The 18,300-nt window shown below is 33.1% G+C and overlaps 1 protein-coding gene across 3 annotated transcripts in view; it reads right to left on the reverse strand.

Annotated features, from left to right (window-relative positions):
- The window catches only part of LOC139520112 (serine-rich adhesin for platelets-like), a 37,274-nt gene that overhangs the window by 13,080 nt on the left and 5,894 nt on the right, over positions 1–18,300 (reverse strand). For all 3 annotated transcript variants that reach the window (XM_071312559.1, XM_071312558.1, XM_071312557.1), the window contains exons 4-15: positions 13,776–13,969; positions 11,731–11,789; positions 10,830–10,999; positions 9,088–9,146; positions 8,517–8,596; positions 5,836–5,981; positions 4,559–4,678; positions 3,777–4,163; positions 3,480–3,553; positions 2,878–2,948; positions 1,634–1,767; positions 252–781 (exon numbers count right to left, since the gene is read on the reverse strand). In XM_071312559.1, coding sequence (XP_071168660.1) covers positions 252–781; positions 1,634–1,767; positions 2,878–2,948; positions 3,480–3,553; positions 3,777–4,163; positions 4,559–4,678; positions 5,836–5,981; positions 8,517–8,596; positions 9,088–9,146; positions 10,830–10,999; positions 11,731–11,789; positions 13,776–13,969 — 2,024 coding nt within the window. The remainder of the gene's footprint in view (positions 1–251; positions 782–1,633; positions 1,768–2,877; positions 2,949–3,479; positions 3,554–3,776; positions 4,164–4,558; positions 4,679–5,835; positions 5,982–8,516; positions 8,597–9,087; positions 9,147–10,829; positions 11,000–11,730; positions 11,790–13,775; positions 13,970–18,300) is intronic.

Here is an 18,300-nt window from a genome sequence, read left to right on the forward strand (position 1 = left end):
TATTTGTAGAAACAATACACTGATATTACTAATTCTTCCAAAGGATAACTGTGGCAAAATTTGTGTAAGCATAATTTATATTGATGTTTATTTCATAGAAAAAATTTCCCGTTTGAAGTATCTTGATTTCAACTAACAGAAACCTAAATTTCAATTTTAGTTGTATGGCCAAGTGCTTTCGGTGAATTTTATACCAAGGGATAAGTAAACCTCCAATAAATATAATACAGAAAATAAAAGGCCAAACTTACTGTCGTTTCGTGATATGGAAAATTAGCAACAAACACTTCAACAAGTTCTGTTTCAGTATCAATTGGTTCCAAAGGTGGCATCTCATCTACAAATGCTGGTTCCAGGGGTGGCATACCAGAATAATCAGGCATCTGTGGTTTCTTTGGACTTCGACTAAATTGTTCTAAATTGGACGGATTTAATTTTGTAGGTGACTTCTGCTGGAAACTAGTTGGTGACTTCTGCTGGAAACTTGTAGGCAACTTCTGCTGGAAGCTTGAAGGTGACCTCTGCTGGGAACTACTTTTAGGTGATGCCGCCTGGAGTAACTCTGACCTTTGTTGTCTATTTGGTGGAGAAGCTATTTTTGATGAAAATGAATTTTCACTAGTTTGTATTGTCAAATTACCGAACTTAGCACTCACATCATTATGATTTTTGTCGGTATCCCCATCGTTATTACTTAATCTTTGACCTCTATTACTCATATTTGAACTTTGATCCCCACCAGATTTCCATGGCATACTACCACTTGATGATTCTGTCTTTGCTGAAATAATACATTAAAAAAAATCATTTTACTTAAAATTCTAAAATTATTGTGAGGTTTTTTATTAATGTGTATAATGTGACTAAGTGAGTATCACAATAAAAAGAAAACACGTTCTGATATATGATACATATATATCGACATGCAGATTTTGGTGAAATAGTAATAAATAATCTTGCATTTTTGTCCATATTTCATAAATCACAAATAAAAAATGCAAGCAATGATTTCTAAATTTATTGAATTCTTATTGCTAATGTTATTTTGTTCAACATGAAAGAATATAATAACTAATTTGATCATTATATTAGTTTGTTGGTGTTTTAAGCCATTTTCACTTGGTGTAGGAAGCCAAAGTTTTCATCAAAACTTGCAATCCTAGTCACATTTAGCTGCGGAACCAAAGCTCTTAGGTCCTTATGTTATTTTTTGACTATTTCAGGACCATAGAGCTACGGATTTTTCCTATTTCAAAACGTTCGGAATTGCGACCCAGGTTCAGGTCGCACTTATTTCTCAAAAAAATATTGTTTATAATCCATGCAAAACTTGTCAATATATATAGTTCGTTTCGATAGATATTTTTCTAGGATATGACGTACCTATTTATGTTTGAATATTCATTTCCTTAACACTATTATCTAATTATTTCCATTTGTATACATTCTCCGCCTATTTTGTTCCGCAGCTAAGTCACATTAAGATATCTTCATCACAAGGGACACTCACAATATATCCCTGATGGGAATTTTTTACTCAGTTACATATCTTTCCCCATTTTAAGTTCAACAAACTGATTTGATCAAACAATTAAAACATTGTTATAACTGTCAAAACAGCTTAATACATTACCATTATTCTGTTTTTCTGGTTTGTTTTCAGAACAAAGTTTACAGGCTATTTTCCTCCCCTTCCACTCCATTTGATTAAATTTATTTATACACTCATTGCAAACTGCTTCTGACTGGACTACAACAAAAGCAAATCTGAAAAAAATGTCTATGATTCATTATTGAGCATTGTTTACCCTTAGTGGGTAAATTTTCCATGATCTAAAAATAAATAAATCTATATATAGGATATTATCTCTCTAAGAACAATAACCCCTATAAGGGTTGACAAACTAAAATGTTGGAATTTATTAAATGAAATGAACTCGCAAATTAAATAAACTTTCAATTAACTGATTATTCTTCCACTTTTAACAATTCATAATGAAAAAGAGAGGCTTGCATTTATATGCATTCTATATACTGTGATCAAATTGAATTAGTAAGGTCTACATGTTAGTGCGCTTGTAACTAATTCTGATGTAAATATTCCAAACTTTTCATGTATAATTTCTAAGCTGCAAACTGAATCCACTAACTTAAATGATAACTGGAAATACGATTGGGGTCATGTAATGTATGTCAGATGAGCTAGTGTTCTTTAAAACAAAATGCCATTCAAAAGATTGTTGACCTATATAATTAATGTCAAGCAATTTTCTTACTTACTGTGATTTTATCTCAGGAAAATCAAATATAAAAATTTAAACTGTGAGCTACTGCTCACTGATGATACCCCCGCCCAAATATTTTGGTAAAAAGGAAGATGTTGAGTGATGAGTCTGAAAACTAATCACAAGGTATAGCTGACTTATATAAACCATGAAACCAAATTTCAGAAATCCTTATGATGTAGTTCCTTAGAAATTTGCAAAGAAAAATATTCATAGGACAGATGAATGGACAGACAGACAGACAGACAGACAGACAGACAGACAGACAGACAGACAGACAGACAGACAGACAGACAGACAGACAGACAGACAGACAGACAGACAGACAGACAGACAGACAGACAGACAGACAGACAGACAGACAGACAGACAGACAGACAGACAGACAGACAGACAGACAGACAGACAGACAGACAGACAGACAGACAGACAGACAGACAGACAGACAGACAGACAGACAGACAGACAGACAGACAGGTAAAACAGTACACCACCACTTTTTTTTAAAGTGGGGGTATAACAAAAATGCAACTTTGTTATGCTCAGCATACCCTAATTTGCAAGGCTTGGTATAAAGATATATATAACTTACACTCTACGTCCATCAGACTTAAATCTAATCTGAGATGGTGAGAACTCTTTCACAAGATCTTCAAGATCTTCCTAATAAAAAGATAATAACAATTTGTTACAAAATATTATTACAGACAATTCATTCAGTGTAATTCTAACCTATTTGCATTGAACTATTTTTACCATTCGATTGTATTTCATATTTCTGTCAAATTCAAAAACACTTAATTTGCTACTTTGGCAGTTCTTTCGTATGGTTACAATTTCATGTATGCTCAGAGACAAAGTCAAAGTTGCTGTGGACATACCAAAATATTGTATATGTAATTTACATGTCAAAACTAAGTGGTTTATTATGACCCTTTAAGAAATCTGTTTTCAGATGTCAATTACGTTAAAAATGATGAAATTGTGGTGAAAATGAAAAGATATTGACTTACATTCCATAAAGTGTCTGTTACCCCTTTTTCTACGTTTTAATTCATTTTGTTTCAGTTAATTAATGGGTACTACAGGGTTGAATATTGACATAAATATAAAAGGGTTTTGAAAGGGAAAACTTTTATTATCAATGAACACATTTGTGTCAACTGCAACATTAAAATTAATTGTAACATATACCTGTGTAATACTTGAATGAAGATTGCCAAAGAACACAGTAGCTGGTTCTGAATCTCCGTTTGAAGTCTCTGATCCTGTGGAAATTAAAATTGTACAAGTAATAAAATTGAATATATCTTGAAAATTTAATACGATTTTGTAAATAGAGCTATTTTCCTAATGTGTTTAAATTTTTTGTTGGCTCTCTTGCTTTGCTTTTATAAATGTTTGCTCAAGCATTGTAATTAAGAGTTATTATCAAAAAACTGCCTTCCAACCCCCCATACATTTTTTTCTGGAATAGCCCTTATTCATTACCTTTTCCAAAGGAAGAAGAACTCTGACCAGAACTCTGTCCAAATGACGATTTATTTTGTCCAAATGATGAAGTTTGCTGAGGTGATTTTTGCCCAAATGATGAAGTCTGTTCTGACGTCTTCTGCCCAAATGATGAAGTTTGTTCTGATGTCTTCTGCCCAAATGATGAAGTTTGCTGAGGTGATTTTTGCCCAAATGATGAACTTTGCTGAGATGTCTTCTGTCCAAAAGTTGAAGTCTGTTCTGATGAATTCTGCCCAAAAGATGACGTCTGCTTGGATTGATTTTGACCAAATGATGAAGTCTGCCCAAATGAAGATGTTTTCTGGGCACTATCATCTGACTGGTTTAAAGCAGATTTCCATGAAAATGTAGATGCAGGCTTGGCTAAATAACCAATGTAAAATATAAATAAATATTATACAGTCTTACATAAAAGAATGTTTTCTTTTACTTAATAATGATTTTTTTAATTATGGCATAGACAATAATTCTTGTACAATTTTAAGTAAAATGTGCACCATTGTCTTAGGCCATTAGTTTTCTCAATTGAACATAATCATGATTCTTAAGTCTGAGGCCTTTTAAAGCTGACTATACATTATGAGTTTTTCTCATTGTTGAAGGCTGTACGGTTGCCTTTAAATTGCTTACATTCACTTCATTTGAACTTTGGTAGATAGTTAGTCTAGGTGGCAATCATATCACATCTCCTTATTTTCGCAGTACCATTTCACCCTTTTTATATTGTTAAGTTAGAGATAAGATTTTAAATACATTACCACTACTAGTACTGCTACTTTTGTTTTCATTATCCCACGATTCATCATCGTCTACTATCACACTCCTCCCCGAACTTTGTCCTCCTCCTCCAGACCCCCACGATGTTTTACCACCTGAATCTAAAAAGAAGTAAATGCATTATTATACTAACTGCCACTGACTATGCTTCCCTTCATTTTAAATTTGGTGAGTAGACTGATTCTGCTTTATTAGTTGGTTAACGTTTCTGACAAGTTGAACAGTTTGATTTGAAGAAACAAAGTGCAATTTAGTCAAATCTAAAATATATGACAATAGGTCGAGAGCAACAATAAAATAAATAAATAAATAAATAAATAAATAAATAATCTTTATTTCAAGAGGATGATCCCATTAGTTAAAACTAATCTTCCTGAGAGTCCTCAAAATAATAATAACATATTTATAAGTATATAGAGTATTACAAAGTTATATTATACACAATATACAATTGTATTTAAATAATAATGAAAAAGCATATTAATTTGCACAATTGATGAAAAATTTGTAACATTTTGTTTTAAAAGATACAAGTGTATTACTCATTTTTATTTCATTTGGTAAACTGTTCCATATTTGAGAACCTGAATATGTAAAAGTGTTCTTTAAAAAAATTGTTTTTGGTTTTGGAAGATTTAATAGTTTTTCATCAGCTGAACGTAAGTTATAATTTTGATTATCAGTAATTACAATCAAGTAAAAGAAAAGGGTTAAACTTTTCATTCTGGCATTCCCTGACTTAGAGTCAAAATTAATTCTGTTGATCAAATGTATAAGAAGTCAATAAAAGTACAGTAAAAATTAAGTACTGCAATTCAAAGGATGTACTCAGATAATGAAATCCACATATATTTGGTCCAGTTTTGAATGCCGTTATTTTGTTGATAAACTTACAATAACAAATATAGACAAAAAGTTTGTCCTTCAGTAAAATAAAAAAATAAAATTATCAACATAAAGAATTAGGCTGTTAGTTTTCTCAATTGAATTGATTCATATTTTCATGTTGGAAAGCTTTTATAGAAGCAGTATAGGTTTTTCTCATTATTGAAGGCCATACAGTTGCCTATAATTACTTACATCCACTTCATTTGAACTTTAATAGTGGATAGTTGTCTCATTTGCAATCAAGCCACATCTTCTTATTTTCACATAAACAATGAATGATGGCAATAAATCATAAATCATTTTAGCCCTGCGTAGTAGAGCAGCATCCCACTTTAAATCTTCTACATGCATGTACATTATATCCTCTTACCTTCATTTCTGGTATTTTGTTTTGGTTGGCCACCATCTTTAACTGCAATTCTACAGTTCAATTTGCGACCTTTATGTTCAAGGTTATCTAACTTTTGTACACAACTCTGAGCACTACTGTTATCACTAAATGTAATGAATGAAAATCTAAAAAAAGAAGCAATAATTACTGTACTAAAAATGCACATAATGTCTTGCTAAGCATATCCAAATTATGATTGAAACTGACAAAAGTATCAAAAAACAGGGAGTAGGTGTCAGACAGTTTCGATGAGCCACAAGCACTATAACTCATGCCTGTTGAGCTGACTTTTCTACAGTTCTTTTTATATAGAACAACTTCATATTTGGTAGAAAAAGTCAAACAAAAAAATCAAAGTTCAATAAACTTATTGAAAACTCACAGTATCAACAAATATGTGTGAACAAGTGTTATTTCAATGTACCAAAAATAAGATTTGTAGAATTTGTCTTCTTCAAGTCTTAATGTCATAATTACCTCAAAAGTAGGAAAACAAAACACAAAAGTTCAGAAGAGAGAAAAGTTTCAAAATTTTTGTTAAAAGTAGGTTAACTGGAATGAAATGCAACTTGGTTTGCATCTACAGAATCTGCACCAATGATAGAAAAAAAGTCTGGTGAAGTATAATTTCCATGAACTGTGAATTCACATTAGGCCAGTTGAACTATAAAAGATGGTATTTAAGACCACCCTTAAAAAATTGTTTGTTTGGCATTGCCGACCCACACTATCAGCAGGTGGGTAGGTAGGTAGGGATTTTTTTTTTTTTTTTTTACATTTAAAAGCTTTATACATGTAAATCATGAAGTCTCTAGACCAAAGCTGTCTAAAGCATTGCACCATTGTTGTGTGTACATGCTGGTGGATGCTGATGAATGTCACATTCTATATCATATGGATAATTTCATGCAAGAAAGTCAGTTTTATTGGCAGAGTAAATCAAAGTACCCAGAAAAAAAATACAGAACTGAGGCAGGAAACTGACAAATTAACCATATAAGATGTATGACATGAAAATTGAACGTTTATTGTGGGACTGCCCATTGAACAGAGGCCTGATGTCACATCTTGAAGTTGTGGTCACAGTTTGGTAAAATTACCATAAGTTAAATGGCTCAACCACTACGGCTCCTTGTACAAATGGACAAAGATTTAAAACTTTGATTGTTTGCCTTGGTTTTATAAACATCACTTTCTACACCATATGGGTAATTTCATGGCAGACAGTTTTAGTGGCGTACTAAACCATAGTACTTGAAGGAAAACGCCAACCTGCGGTAGGAAACTGACTAACCTTACCACATATGACATGAAAATCAAACCTTAATTTTGCAACTGCCCAACTAGGGCTCAAACCAATACCTAGAGGCTAGTAATCATACATGTAAGGTATGACAAACTACCATACAAACACGCCTACTGCCCCTGACAAGTTTTGAGGATAAAGGATCTGTACCAAATTAGGATAGCAAAATATTAAAAATTTGAAAGGTTGGCACAAATAGACATGGTGTTTATACTATTAGTAATATACTTAAGTGCAAGGTTTATCAGGGCTAGGTTTAAAACGTATGATAAATTCAAAATGGAAATATGCAGCAGGACAGACAATTTTTGCAGATAAATAAATTATGGGTTGTAATGCTTGTTTGATTAACAGAAATCTGGACATGCATTACATGAATACAGATAAATTAATGAGCCCTTAGAATTGTGGAAAAGGAGGGGATTTTATTCATCACTAGTACACAAGATACGTTTATAAATATGTTTCTGTCAGTATCTTTTATGTTTTAAGAATTATCTTATTCATGTTAAGAAGAAAAGGGGGGAAGTACTTCAATTGACACAAGATGCTAGTCTTTAAAATATGTATGTTTTGTACCAGGCTAGAATCTACTGGTACAAAACTACTATAACCTGTAAATCTGGGACCATTTTGGTCTTTAAGATTTGGTGATTACAGCCATAATTATCTTGAATGCATCATTGTGGTTCTGACTATAGTAGATACATTGTTCTCTGGTTCAAGGGAAAATTTGTCAATGATAAATTTCAAATATTTAATAAGTTCAACAAATGTAAGAGCCACACATATTCAACAAATTTAAGAGCCACGCATATTTGTTCTGTGATGTCCCGGTGAAAAACTTCCATCTCATGAAGCAACAAAGTCGAGCAGACATCATCTGTTTCTGCTTTACAAAAGATAAAATTTGAGTCCTCTACAAGGTGTTTCAGAACGTTTTTTTCAAAGAATAGCTGAAAATTTGATTTTTGATTAAATCCATCTCCCTTAACCAATGCATTGCAGCATAGGGAGATGCTTTCCCCTGTCGGCCTCTTTGACATTACTTTTGGCAGATTTTTTCTATTCCATGTCATTTAAATGTTTGTTCCAAATACAGTGTAAGGCAAGCGCTTTGAAGATCGTGATTTAAAATAAGTAAAGCCAGGAACAAACTCGTCGGATACGATCAAATTCCGGCACAATTTCGATTTTTTTTAAATAAAAAATAAATAAATTTCTGAAACGCAAATAAAATCATTTGGGCGGCAAGTTTTTCAGTGGGTCGGGCGGCAATGCCAAACAAATGAAATTTTATTTTAGGCCTAAAAACCCAGTTTTTATTCTCAATGAGACGGTACTATATACTTACACTTTTTTGTCATCATTTCGAGCTTTTCTAACCCTGACATCAGTGGGATTAAATTCTTCACAAAGTTCTCTAACGTCATCCTAAAAAGTACAAAAATTAAACTAAACATTATGACAAGAAAATGTAGATACAGTATTAGTATATAAATATATATCAGAATGGATTCTACTGGAAGTAATGTCATCCATGCATATTTTTATAAGACAATAATAATTACAGATCAGCAGCTTGAAGTGCAAAGTTTTAAGCCCCTAAGTCAAAAAATAAATATTCATGAGCTTATTTGTAGTGAGGGAATAACAAAAATGTTAAAATACTAATAATATCATATTATTATGCAATAGATACAATTTCCCACTTCCCGTATTTGAACAAGAGCGCACACTCTAAAATGCTAGCTTTACTCTTCTTGATTGAATTTATGTTAAAGTCTTAAAGGTTAAACAATCAGTATTACATAAAATGAATATTATCAATGACCCATGTAAATAAATACATTGTCTGGCATTCTGCAACTTTCGTCATACACAAGACAATAAATAAAACACTGATGCAATTATATTCTTCTCACCTCTGTTGCAGATTTATCTAAATTCCCAACGTATACTTCATTGTCTTCCTCTGTATTACCTGAAACAAAAACTTGAACATTAAAGAGTTTTATCTTCAAGTTGTCTATATACTGTCAAAGATATTTCAAAGGTGCAAAAATCAAGATATGAAACACTTATTTTTTAAATAACATGAATATGAATGATTACCAAAATCAAAGGTTTTCCAAGATATAAAAAAGAAGATGTGGTATGATTGCCAATCAGACGACTCTCCACAAGAAACCACATGACACTGAAATTAACAACTATAGGTCAACGTACGGCCTTCAACAATGAGCAAAGCCTATGCCGCATAGTCTTTAAAAAAAAATATACATCTTAGTTGAATGAGAATTTTTATATAGAAATTTTAGCTTTTTTCATTAGGCTTATGTTATGTCTGCTTCAGTATTAGGTAACCATTGGTACTTTAATGACAACATACAGTTGCTATCAAGATAAGAACATGTCATTTTCATAAAAGTAAGTGTGGATACAGAATTGTGCTTTACACAATATTCTGAAAGTCTAGTGACCACATTAAGCCTATTTTTTGATTTTAATTCAATTTGGCTGATGTTATTTAGCTTTACTGCCAATTTTATTGAGGGCATGGCGAAAGGTAATATGTTTGGTAAGCTTGCTTGCTAGCTGAACTGTGAAGTCATTATTAGGTTAGGTAACTACCCTCCTTTTATAGACTAGTCTGACAAATAAAAAATCTATCTGTCTGTAGGAAAGGAGGGTAGTGTACCATACCTAATAATGACTTCACAGTTCAGCTAGCAAGCAAGCTTACCCAAGATATTATCTTTCGCTACACACTCAATAAAATCGGCTTTAATATCATTTAGCAGGTTTACCAAGGGAAAGCAGTGTCTTATGATTGTAGCAATATATTTGATTGTTGGAGATAAAGTTATGTTACCAAGGAAAGTAAAATTTACAGTATAAGGAAAATAAAATGAAGCTTGATCAATGTTTGGGTTAGAACTCTTATTAATGTTTACCAAAACAGTTGCACTTGTAAAGCGAAGATCATAGTTTTAACTATCATTTGCACATGATCATGTGTAGTAATAGTAATGTTGATACCCTTCATTTGTTGTCCAGTAATAACTCTTGATATTCCTTAGAGCTTTTTTCTAATGCATTTAGTTATAAGGTTTGGTTGGCTTGCTTGCTTTGTAGTATAAATGTTTGCTCAAGCATTGTTATTAAGATTGACATTTACAATCAACAGATAGGCAGGGCTTCAGCTTGTATAATGTTCTTGCATATTGAGCAAACATTTATACAAACAAAGCAAGCAATCCAACTAAAATCTTACTCTACATGCATTAGGATATTAGCTGTAATAAAATAATATACTAATCTATCATTGATAATATGCATATATTCTATTTAACACTGAATGCAAATACATTAAAGATCCTGTGTTCTTGCTTTGCATTATTTTCTGTATTGTTGACCACTTCGAATTCTTCATGTTTTGTCATTATGGTAATTAATGCATTCTTATCAAGTTGAACTCAAATAATGTCATATCACGAAGAACTAAAGTTCACTTACAACATTGTTCATGCAATATAACAAAGTTTGAATTCTTCTGCAAGTTCTTAAGGTTTTTGATATTCACGGAGTTGTATTATTATCAATAATAAAACCTTGCAATATTGATTTCAATGTAAACATTTTGGCAGACTATGAAATGACTTACCAGACTTTCTCTTTGACATTATCATATCATCATCCCTTTTCTGGCCTCTTGGTTGATTTGTAGGACCCTTTGAACATTTCTCTTCTGCAATTCTTAAAGTTTTTTCACTCTCATACTTTTCAAGGCATTTAATGGCACTTTGTTTCATAGTATATCGAAGAAAAATCATTCTGAAAAAAATAATATACTAAAAAATTGTCACATATTATTTAACTGGTGCTGACCTTGGAATATATCAACTGTGCAAAGGTTTGCATTTGTTTAACATCAAAATTTTAACCTTTCTTTACTTATTTCAATTGCAAGTTATTATACATTAAATTTATCAGTAACATTCATGTCACCCAAGTATCTGCGTATCCAACAGAATCATCTGTCTTAATCTTAGGTTAACATTTATCTGTTCAAACTTGAAAAACGAAGTGTTGATGAACAGACAAACGGACTATGGTTTACAGTTCTCTAACAGGTTAAAATGTCACCAATTAATTGAGCCTTATTGATTTGCATAACAATATCTATGACTTATTTTAGAAATCTTTACTTACAGTGGTCATGTTGGTTGGTCGACTAAGTCTTGACTCAAATTCCCAAAAGAGGAGCATCCATATTCAATAAAACATTAGATGATTTTATAAACAATTTATAATAAAGCAAAGACAACTTACTAAGTGATCACAAGAATGCTCATATACCCATTCAGGTCTAGCGAGTAAAGATGCATATGACGGGAAATACCATCATGTGAATTTTTGTGAAAACATAGCAATACCATGGCACAAAGGCGTCTTATATACACCAAAGAAGCTTAAGTCTTCATAAATTCATATATATTCTTTTATATTACAATGCTTAACCTTTTTTTTAAAACTTATTCAGTGAAATGACTACCATATTTTACCTGGGAATCATATGCACTTCAAACAATCCTGGAAATTCACCATATTTTTCTTCTAAGATCTAAAAAGACAAAATGAGATATGTCAAGTCAAGTCAAAACAAAAAAGATAAACATGCCATAGTGTAATGAAACCCTTTTCTATGTTCCCTTTCACAACATAATTGTTTGAAACATCTGGGATAGTCTAGGAAATAATGTAGATGTACATGGGACAACATTTCATTTATACCCCATCACAGATATTTGTGTTTCCATTTGTAACAAATTTATTTTGGATTTCAACAGATTTCTCACAGAAATAAATGGGAAATGTGTCCCATGCCCCCGCTTGCATATATTATAAAGGGACATAACTGAAGAACGGTAAAAGTGACGCTACCCAAATTTAAAATTGATCTGAGTTTTGTGGTATTAAGTATTGTCTATAAGTTTTATAACATTCAGTTGAGGCAAAATTAAGTTACAAAACTGAAATTGAAAATTCAGCAATTTTTCCATTTATAAAGGAGTAAAACTGTTCGTGCGACGCCACCAAAATTCAAACTTATTCTGTGTGTTGTGGTATAACTAGAGGTTCTAAAGAGCCTGTGTCGCTCACCTTGGTCTATGTGCATATTAAACAAAGGACACAGATGGATTCATGACAAAATTGTGTTTTAATGTTGGTGATGTGTTTGTAGATCTTACTTTATTGAACAATCTTGCTGCTTACAATTATCTATATCTATAATAAAATTGGCCCAGAAGTGAATGTGGAAAATATTTTGTAAAAATTTACAAAAATTTACAAAATTTATGAAAATTGTTAAATATTGACTATAAAGGACTAAAGTTGACTTATTTGTAGCTCTTACTTTGCTGTACATTATTGCTGTTTACAGTTTATCTCTATCTATAATAATATTCAAGATAATAACCAAAAGCTGCAAAATTTTCTTAAATGACCAAATCAGGGGCAGCAGCCCAACAACAAGTTGCCCGATTGGTCTGAAAATTTCAGGGCTGATAGATCTTAGCCTATTGAACAATTTTATGAACAGCAGATTTTCTCTAAATGCTTTGGTTTCAGAGATATGAGCCAAAAACTGCATTTTACCCGATGTACTATTTTTAGCCATGTCGGCCATCTTGGTTCACGGGCGGGGTCATCGGACACATTTTTTAAATGTGTTACCCTAATGATGATTGTGGACAAGTTTGGTTAAATTTGTCTTAGTAGATTCAGAGGAGAAGATTTTTGTAAAACATTCCAAAAATTTACAAAAAATTGTTAAAAATTAACTATAAAGGGCAATTACTCCTTAAGGGGTCAACTGACCATTTTGGTCATGTTGACTTATTTGTAGATCTTACTTTGCTGAACATTATTGCTGTTGATAACAGTTAGCTCTATCTATTATAATATTCAAGATAATAACCAAAAACGGCAAAACTTCCTTAAAATTACCAATTTAGGGGCAGCAACCCAACAACGGATTCTCTGATTCATCTGAAAATTTCAGGACAGATAGATGTTGACCTGATAAACAATTTGACCCCCTGTAAAATTGCTCTAAATGCTTTGGTTTCAGAGTTATAAGCCAAAATATACATTTTACCCCTATGTTCAATTTTTAGCCATGGCGGCCATCTTGGATGGTTTAGCGGGTCACCAGACACATTTTTTAATCTAGATACCCCAATGATGATTGTGGCCAAGTGTGGTTAAATTTGGCCCAGTAGTTTCAGAGGAGAAGATTTTTGTAAAAGTTAACGACGATGACAGACGCAAAGTGATGAGAAAAACTCACTTGGCCCTTTGGGCCAGGTGAGCTAAAAAGCATAGTCTATATGTTTCATAGTATTTGGTTGAGCCTGAGTCAAACTAAAATAAGAGAATGGAAACCAACTTTGGGACGTACATACACATGTACAGATGGACAAGGGTAAAACTTGGACAATGGTAAAACTTACTGCCCCCTCCACTAAGGCCGGGCATAAAAAATATCACGTGGTGTGCAACCCTCTATACATTCTGCACTGTAAAAGTCATAAGAAAATCCTACCTCTTTTGTTACATCATCGTTTTCTTTAAATTTAGGATAGCACAGTGTGTAATGCCCTCTCATATTAGGTTGAAAGTGTCCATATTTATCATCACCATTAGCATTACTGTTGTTCATGTTGCCAAAACTGCTGCTTTTATTTGTGTTACCAAAATTATTTCTTCTCCTATCTGCCTTTCCTTCAGTGGAACTTTCTGCAATAAAAAAAAATACCTCTACCAACAAGAAATTTGGATTTTCTATGTGGATTTTGATACATAAATAAGTTGAAACCATTTTTTAAAAGTTTCATATACCATGAGATACATTTGCATAATATGATTATCAGCACAATTTTGATTGGTTGATAGTGTTTAATGCATCTTTTAGCACTCTTTGTTATCTTGTGGCAGACATTGTTTAGTTAGTGCAAGATGTGGAGTGGAAGAGAAAAACTGCCCAATAAACACATGCTGACATATAGCTTTACCAATAATGCATTTCTTAAATGATAAATTAAGTATGTACAAAATGAATATTGACAATTAATATATCCTTAGGAATATTAATTTAACATCAGGTTTTAATAATAGTTACTGCATCCAGTGTTATGTCAAGTCTATATATATTTATGTACGTGGCGGAAGAATTTTATCGTATGATAATTCTATTAATATAACAATAGAATTGTAACAGGTTTTATGAACCTGAGTGTATTTAAATACGGTGGACTCGATTTGAAATTATCGATAAGGGCGTTGACCATTCGCATGTACACACGTAGTTTTTGTTAGTTAAACCTGTATTGCCGTAGACGTACGTTGACAATGTCTGATATGGAGGAGGAAACCTTAGATTTAGCGAGTGAACAAGGTACGTCTACTAGAAATCCGCATGAAATGTCTAATGCAGACTTATTTTCGCTTCTCAAAACATATATGGATACTAGACTGTCGGGTATTGAAACATCTTTCACAGATACCACGCATACTTTGGAGAAAAAGGTTAAAAAGGCTGAAAATCCGTTCAAATTCAAGGGTCATCAGGTCCAGTACGAGCTGAACGTAGATTTACAGGATTTGGTACAGAGGGCGTTGGATTACCTAGGGAGAAACAAGTCGGATAAAGCGGTAACTATTCTGAATGAGGCTCTTAACACGCTAAAGAAAAGAAACAAGCTCATAAGAATTGCTGATAAGTCGGAGGGAGGGTGGAAAACCGTACAAGAATATTTGTCCGATGATTTAGCCAGCGACTCCGAGGACGAAAAGAAGATAAGAGCAGCTGATACCCGGGCGGTGAAAAAGTTAAAGTCCGTAAAATCTGCAGACAAGAAGCAGAACGTACGAAAAAGACCAGCTGAAGCTTCCGGTTCTACATCGCAAACAGCTCATAATGCAATTCCAGTTTCTGTAAGCATGCCGCCCTTTCGTGGGAGCAGACCTGGTTACGGAAACCAGGTCAAAAGGTCCAGGGAAGGAGATATGTGTTTCAGATGTGGATTATTTGGACATTGGGCATCCGACTGCAAAAAAGACACCAAGACTGGATTTGGAGCTCCCAGAGGAACTTCATAAGGATTTCAGCGCTCATACGGACACTTTACAGGTACAAGATGTTTATGAATCTTATTTTGAATATGAAAAGGGTTGTTCAGATATTTTTGTTAAAGACAGGCTTAAAAATTCTGTAAACTTTTGGAAAAGTATTAACGCTTCTAGTTTTATTGTTGATATTATTGAAAATGGTTACAAAATACCTTTGTTAAAAGAGCCTGAAAATATGTATTCTAAAAATAATAAATCTGCGTTAGAGCATTCAGATTTTGTTTCAAGTGCAGTTAAAGAGCTTGTATTGGGCGGTTTAGTAAAACGTGTATCAATTATGCCACACGTTGTTAACCCTTTAACTGTTTCAGTTAACGGTAAAGGTAAACACAGATTGATTTTAGATTTAAGACATGTAAATAAACAAGTGATTGTAAACAAAGTTAAATTCGAAGATTGGAAAACTTTATCACAATATGTTACTTTGAATTGTTACGGATATGTCTTTGATTTGAAGGCGGGATATCACCATTTAAACATTTTTGAACAACATCAAAAGTATTTAGGGTTTTCGTGGAAAGGAGAATTTTATGTTTTTACTGTGTTGCCATTTGGTTTAAGTTCCAGCGGGTATATATTTACTAAAACTGTGAGACAATTGGTAAAGCACTGGCGTAAATCTAGCATAAAGGTAGCTGTTTATTTAGAGGATGGTTTTGGGGTCGAAGTTAGTTATGAACTATGTGTAAAACACGCTCGAAGAATCAAAGCAGACTTGATTGCTTCTGGTTTTGTGCCAAACAAAGACAAGTGTGTATGGTTACCTTCACAGCACGTTGAGTGGTTAGGTTTTTCTTGGAATTTAATTTCTTGCAAATTGCAAATTCCTCAAAGAAAAATAGATGATATATTGAATTTGGTAGCTTTTATACTAAATTCTAGTTACAGGGTAAAGGTACGACAGTTGGCCAAAATCTGTGGTAAGTTAATTGCTTTAACACCAGCAGTAGGTAATGTTACCCAGATCATGACAAGAAACATTTTTTCAGTTATTAATATAAGAGACTATTGGGATCAATATGTAAACATCGGCAAGTATCCTGATTGTATCAATGAGCTTATTTTCTGGAGAGATAATTTGCCTTTACTAAAGGCGGTTGATCTGGTAAAGAATATTTCAAATTTTCATATTTTCACAGACGCTAGCGACACGGGCGCTGCTGGTTTCATACAAAATTCAACAAAAATTTTGCACAAAATGTGGTTAGAAACTGAGCGAGGTAGGAGTTCTACTTGGCGAGAAGTAAAAGCAATTCAGTTATGTGTCGGTGCCTTTTCAAAACTCTTACAAAACAGTATCGTGACTTTTCACACAGATAACAAGAATGCTGTTAGCATTATAAATAAAGGTAGCAAAGTACAAGAGTTACAACAGTTGTCATTAGAAATTTATAGGTGTTGTTTACTTGAAAACATTACATTACACATTATCTGGTTACCCAGAAAAGAGAACGAGCAGGCTGATTTATTAAGTCGGATTATAGATATTGATGACTGGGGTATTTCTTCAGAGTACTTTCAGTTTTTAGACGACCTCTGGGGTCCTCATACCTTCGACAGGTTTGCCAATATGGACAATAACAAAGTAGATAAATTTAGTTCGTTGTACTGGAACCCTGGTTCCTCAGCAGTAGACGCTTTCTCGTGCCACTGGGCACAAGAAAACAATCTATTAGTACCACCTGTGTCTTTAGTTTGTAAGTGCATAAACCACTTGGTCAGATGCAAAGCAGAGGGAACACTGATAGTTCCGAGTTGGCCGTCGTCTCCTTACTGGCCATTAATTTTTGATGAAAATACAGAATACAGATCGTACGTGTTAGACGTGCTCGAATTTAACGAGGTAGGCAGAAATTTAGTTTCTGGAAACAATTTAAATTCTATCTTTGCAAACGGAAAATTCAAAGGTAGAATTTTAGCTGTTCGTTTGAAAGCTACTGATTGATATTTGTGATAACTTTTTATTATTTTTTGCAGAATTTACTTACTGGAGGTTCTCTATTCAGAGATGTGGGCTTACAGAAGCTGATTGATGTATATATTGTGTCACTGGACGATATTTTTTGGGCCACAGGGTCTGTAGATACCACTGGGTATAGTTATGGTCACTGGACCTGTTTTTTCTGTTTGATGTATGCTGAGCAGTTACGCATATTTCAAGGTAAATATTTATTTAATTTATAATTATTTTACAGAAAATATTTTCAACGGGATTTTGGAAAAATGACACACAAGTAAAGCACACAGAACTTAAGATTTTGTTCAGAAAAATGAAGAATTCAGTTATTGACTCTAAAGCCAGAAATACAACTGTTAAATATGCATACAGTTTTAAGCGTTTTGTAGTGTGGTCTGAAAAGTATACAGAAATCAAGTCTGTCCTTCCTGCCAACGAAATTTATGTCAGTTTATATCTTCAATATCTAATGCAAAGTGCTAAACACTACAGTACTATAGAAGCTGCATGTTACGCTATAAAGTGGGCTCACAGTTTAGCTGGGTTTAAAGACCCATGTGCCTCGGATATAGTTAAATGTATTGTGGAGGCATCTAAAAGAAAGCTTAATAGGCCTATTCAGAAAAAAGAACCGATGAATGCAAATATCATGCTCAGTCTTTTTAAGAAATTTGGCGGTACAAATAGTTCGTTAAAAAATCTTAGATTATTAGCTATGTGTTTTCTGGCTTATTCAGGATTTTTAAGGTACAGCGAATTATGTCAGATTAGAGCTAAGAACATCACATTCGGAAACGATCATATTGATATCTATATTGAGAGTAGCAAAACCGATTGTTATAGAAAAGGAAAAAACGTTTCGATAGCTAAACTTGATCAAGCACACTGTCCTGTTAGGATTTTAAGTGATTATTTAGAAAAAGCTAAAATAGACAGGTCCTCAGATGATTTTGTGTTCAGAGCTTTATCGTATTGTAAAAGT

This window comes from Mytilus edulis, chromosome 4 (genome assembly GCF_963676685.1).
Source record: "Mytilus edulis chromosome 4, xbMytEdul2.2, whole genome shotgun sequence".
NCBI classification, from domain to species: Eukaryota; Metazoa; Mollusca; class Bivalvia; order Mytilida; family Mytilidae; genus Mytilus; species Mytilus edulis.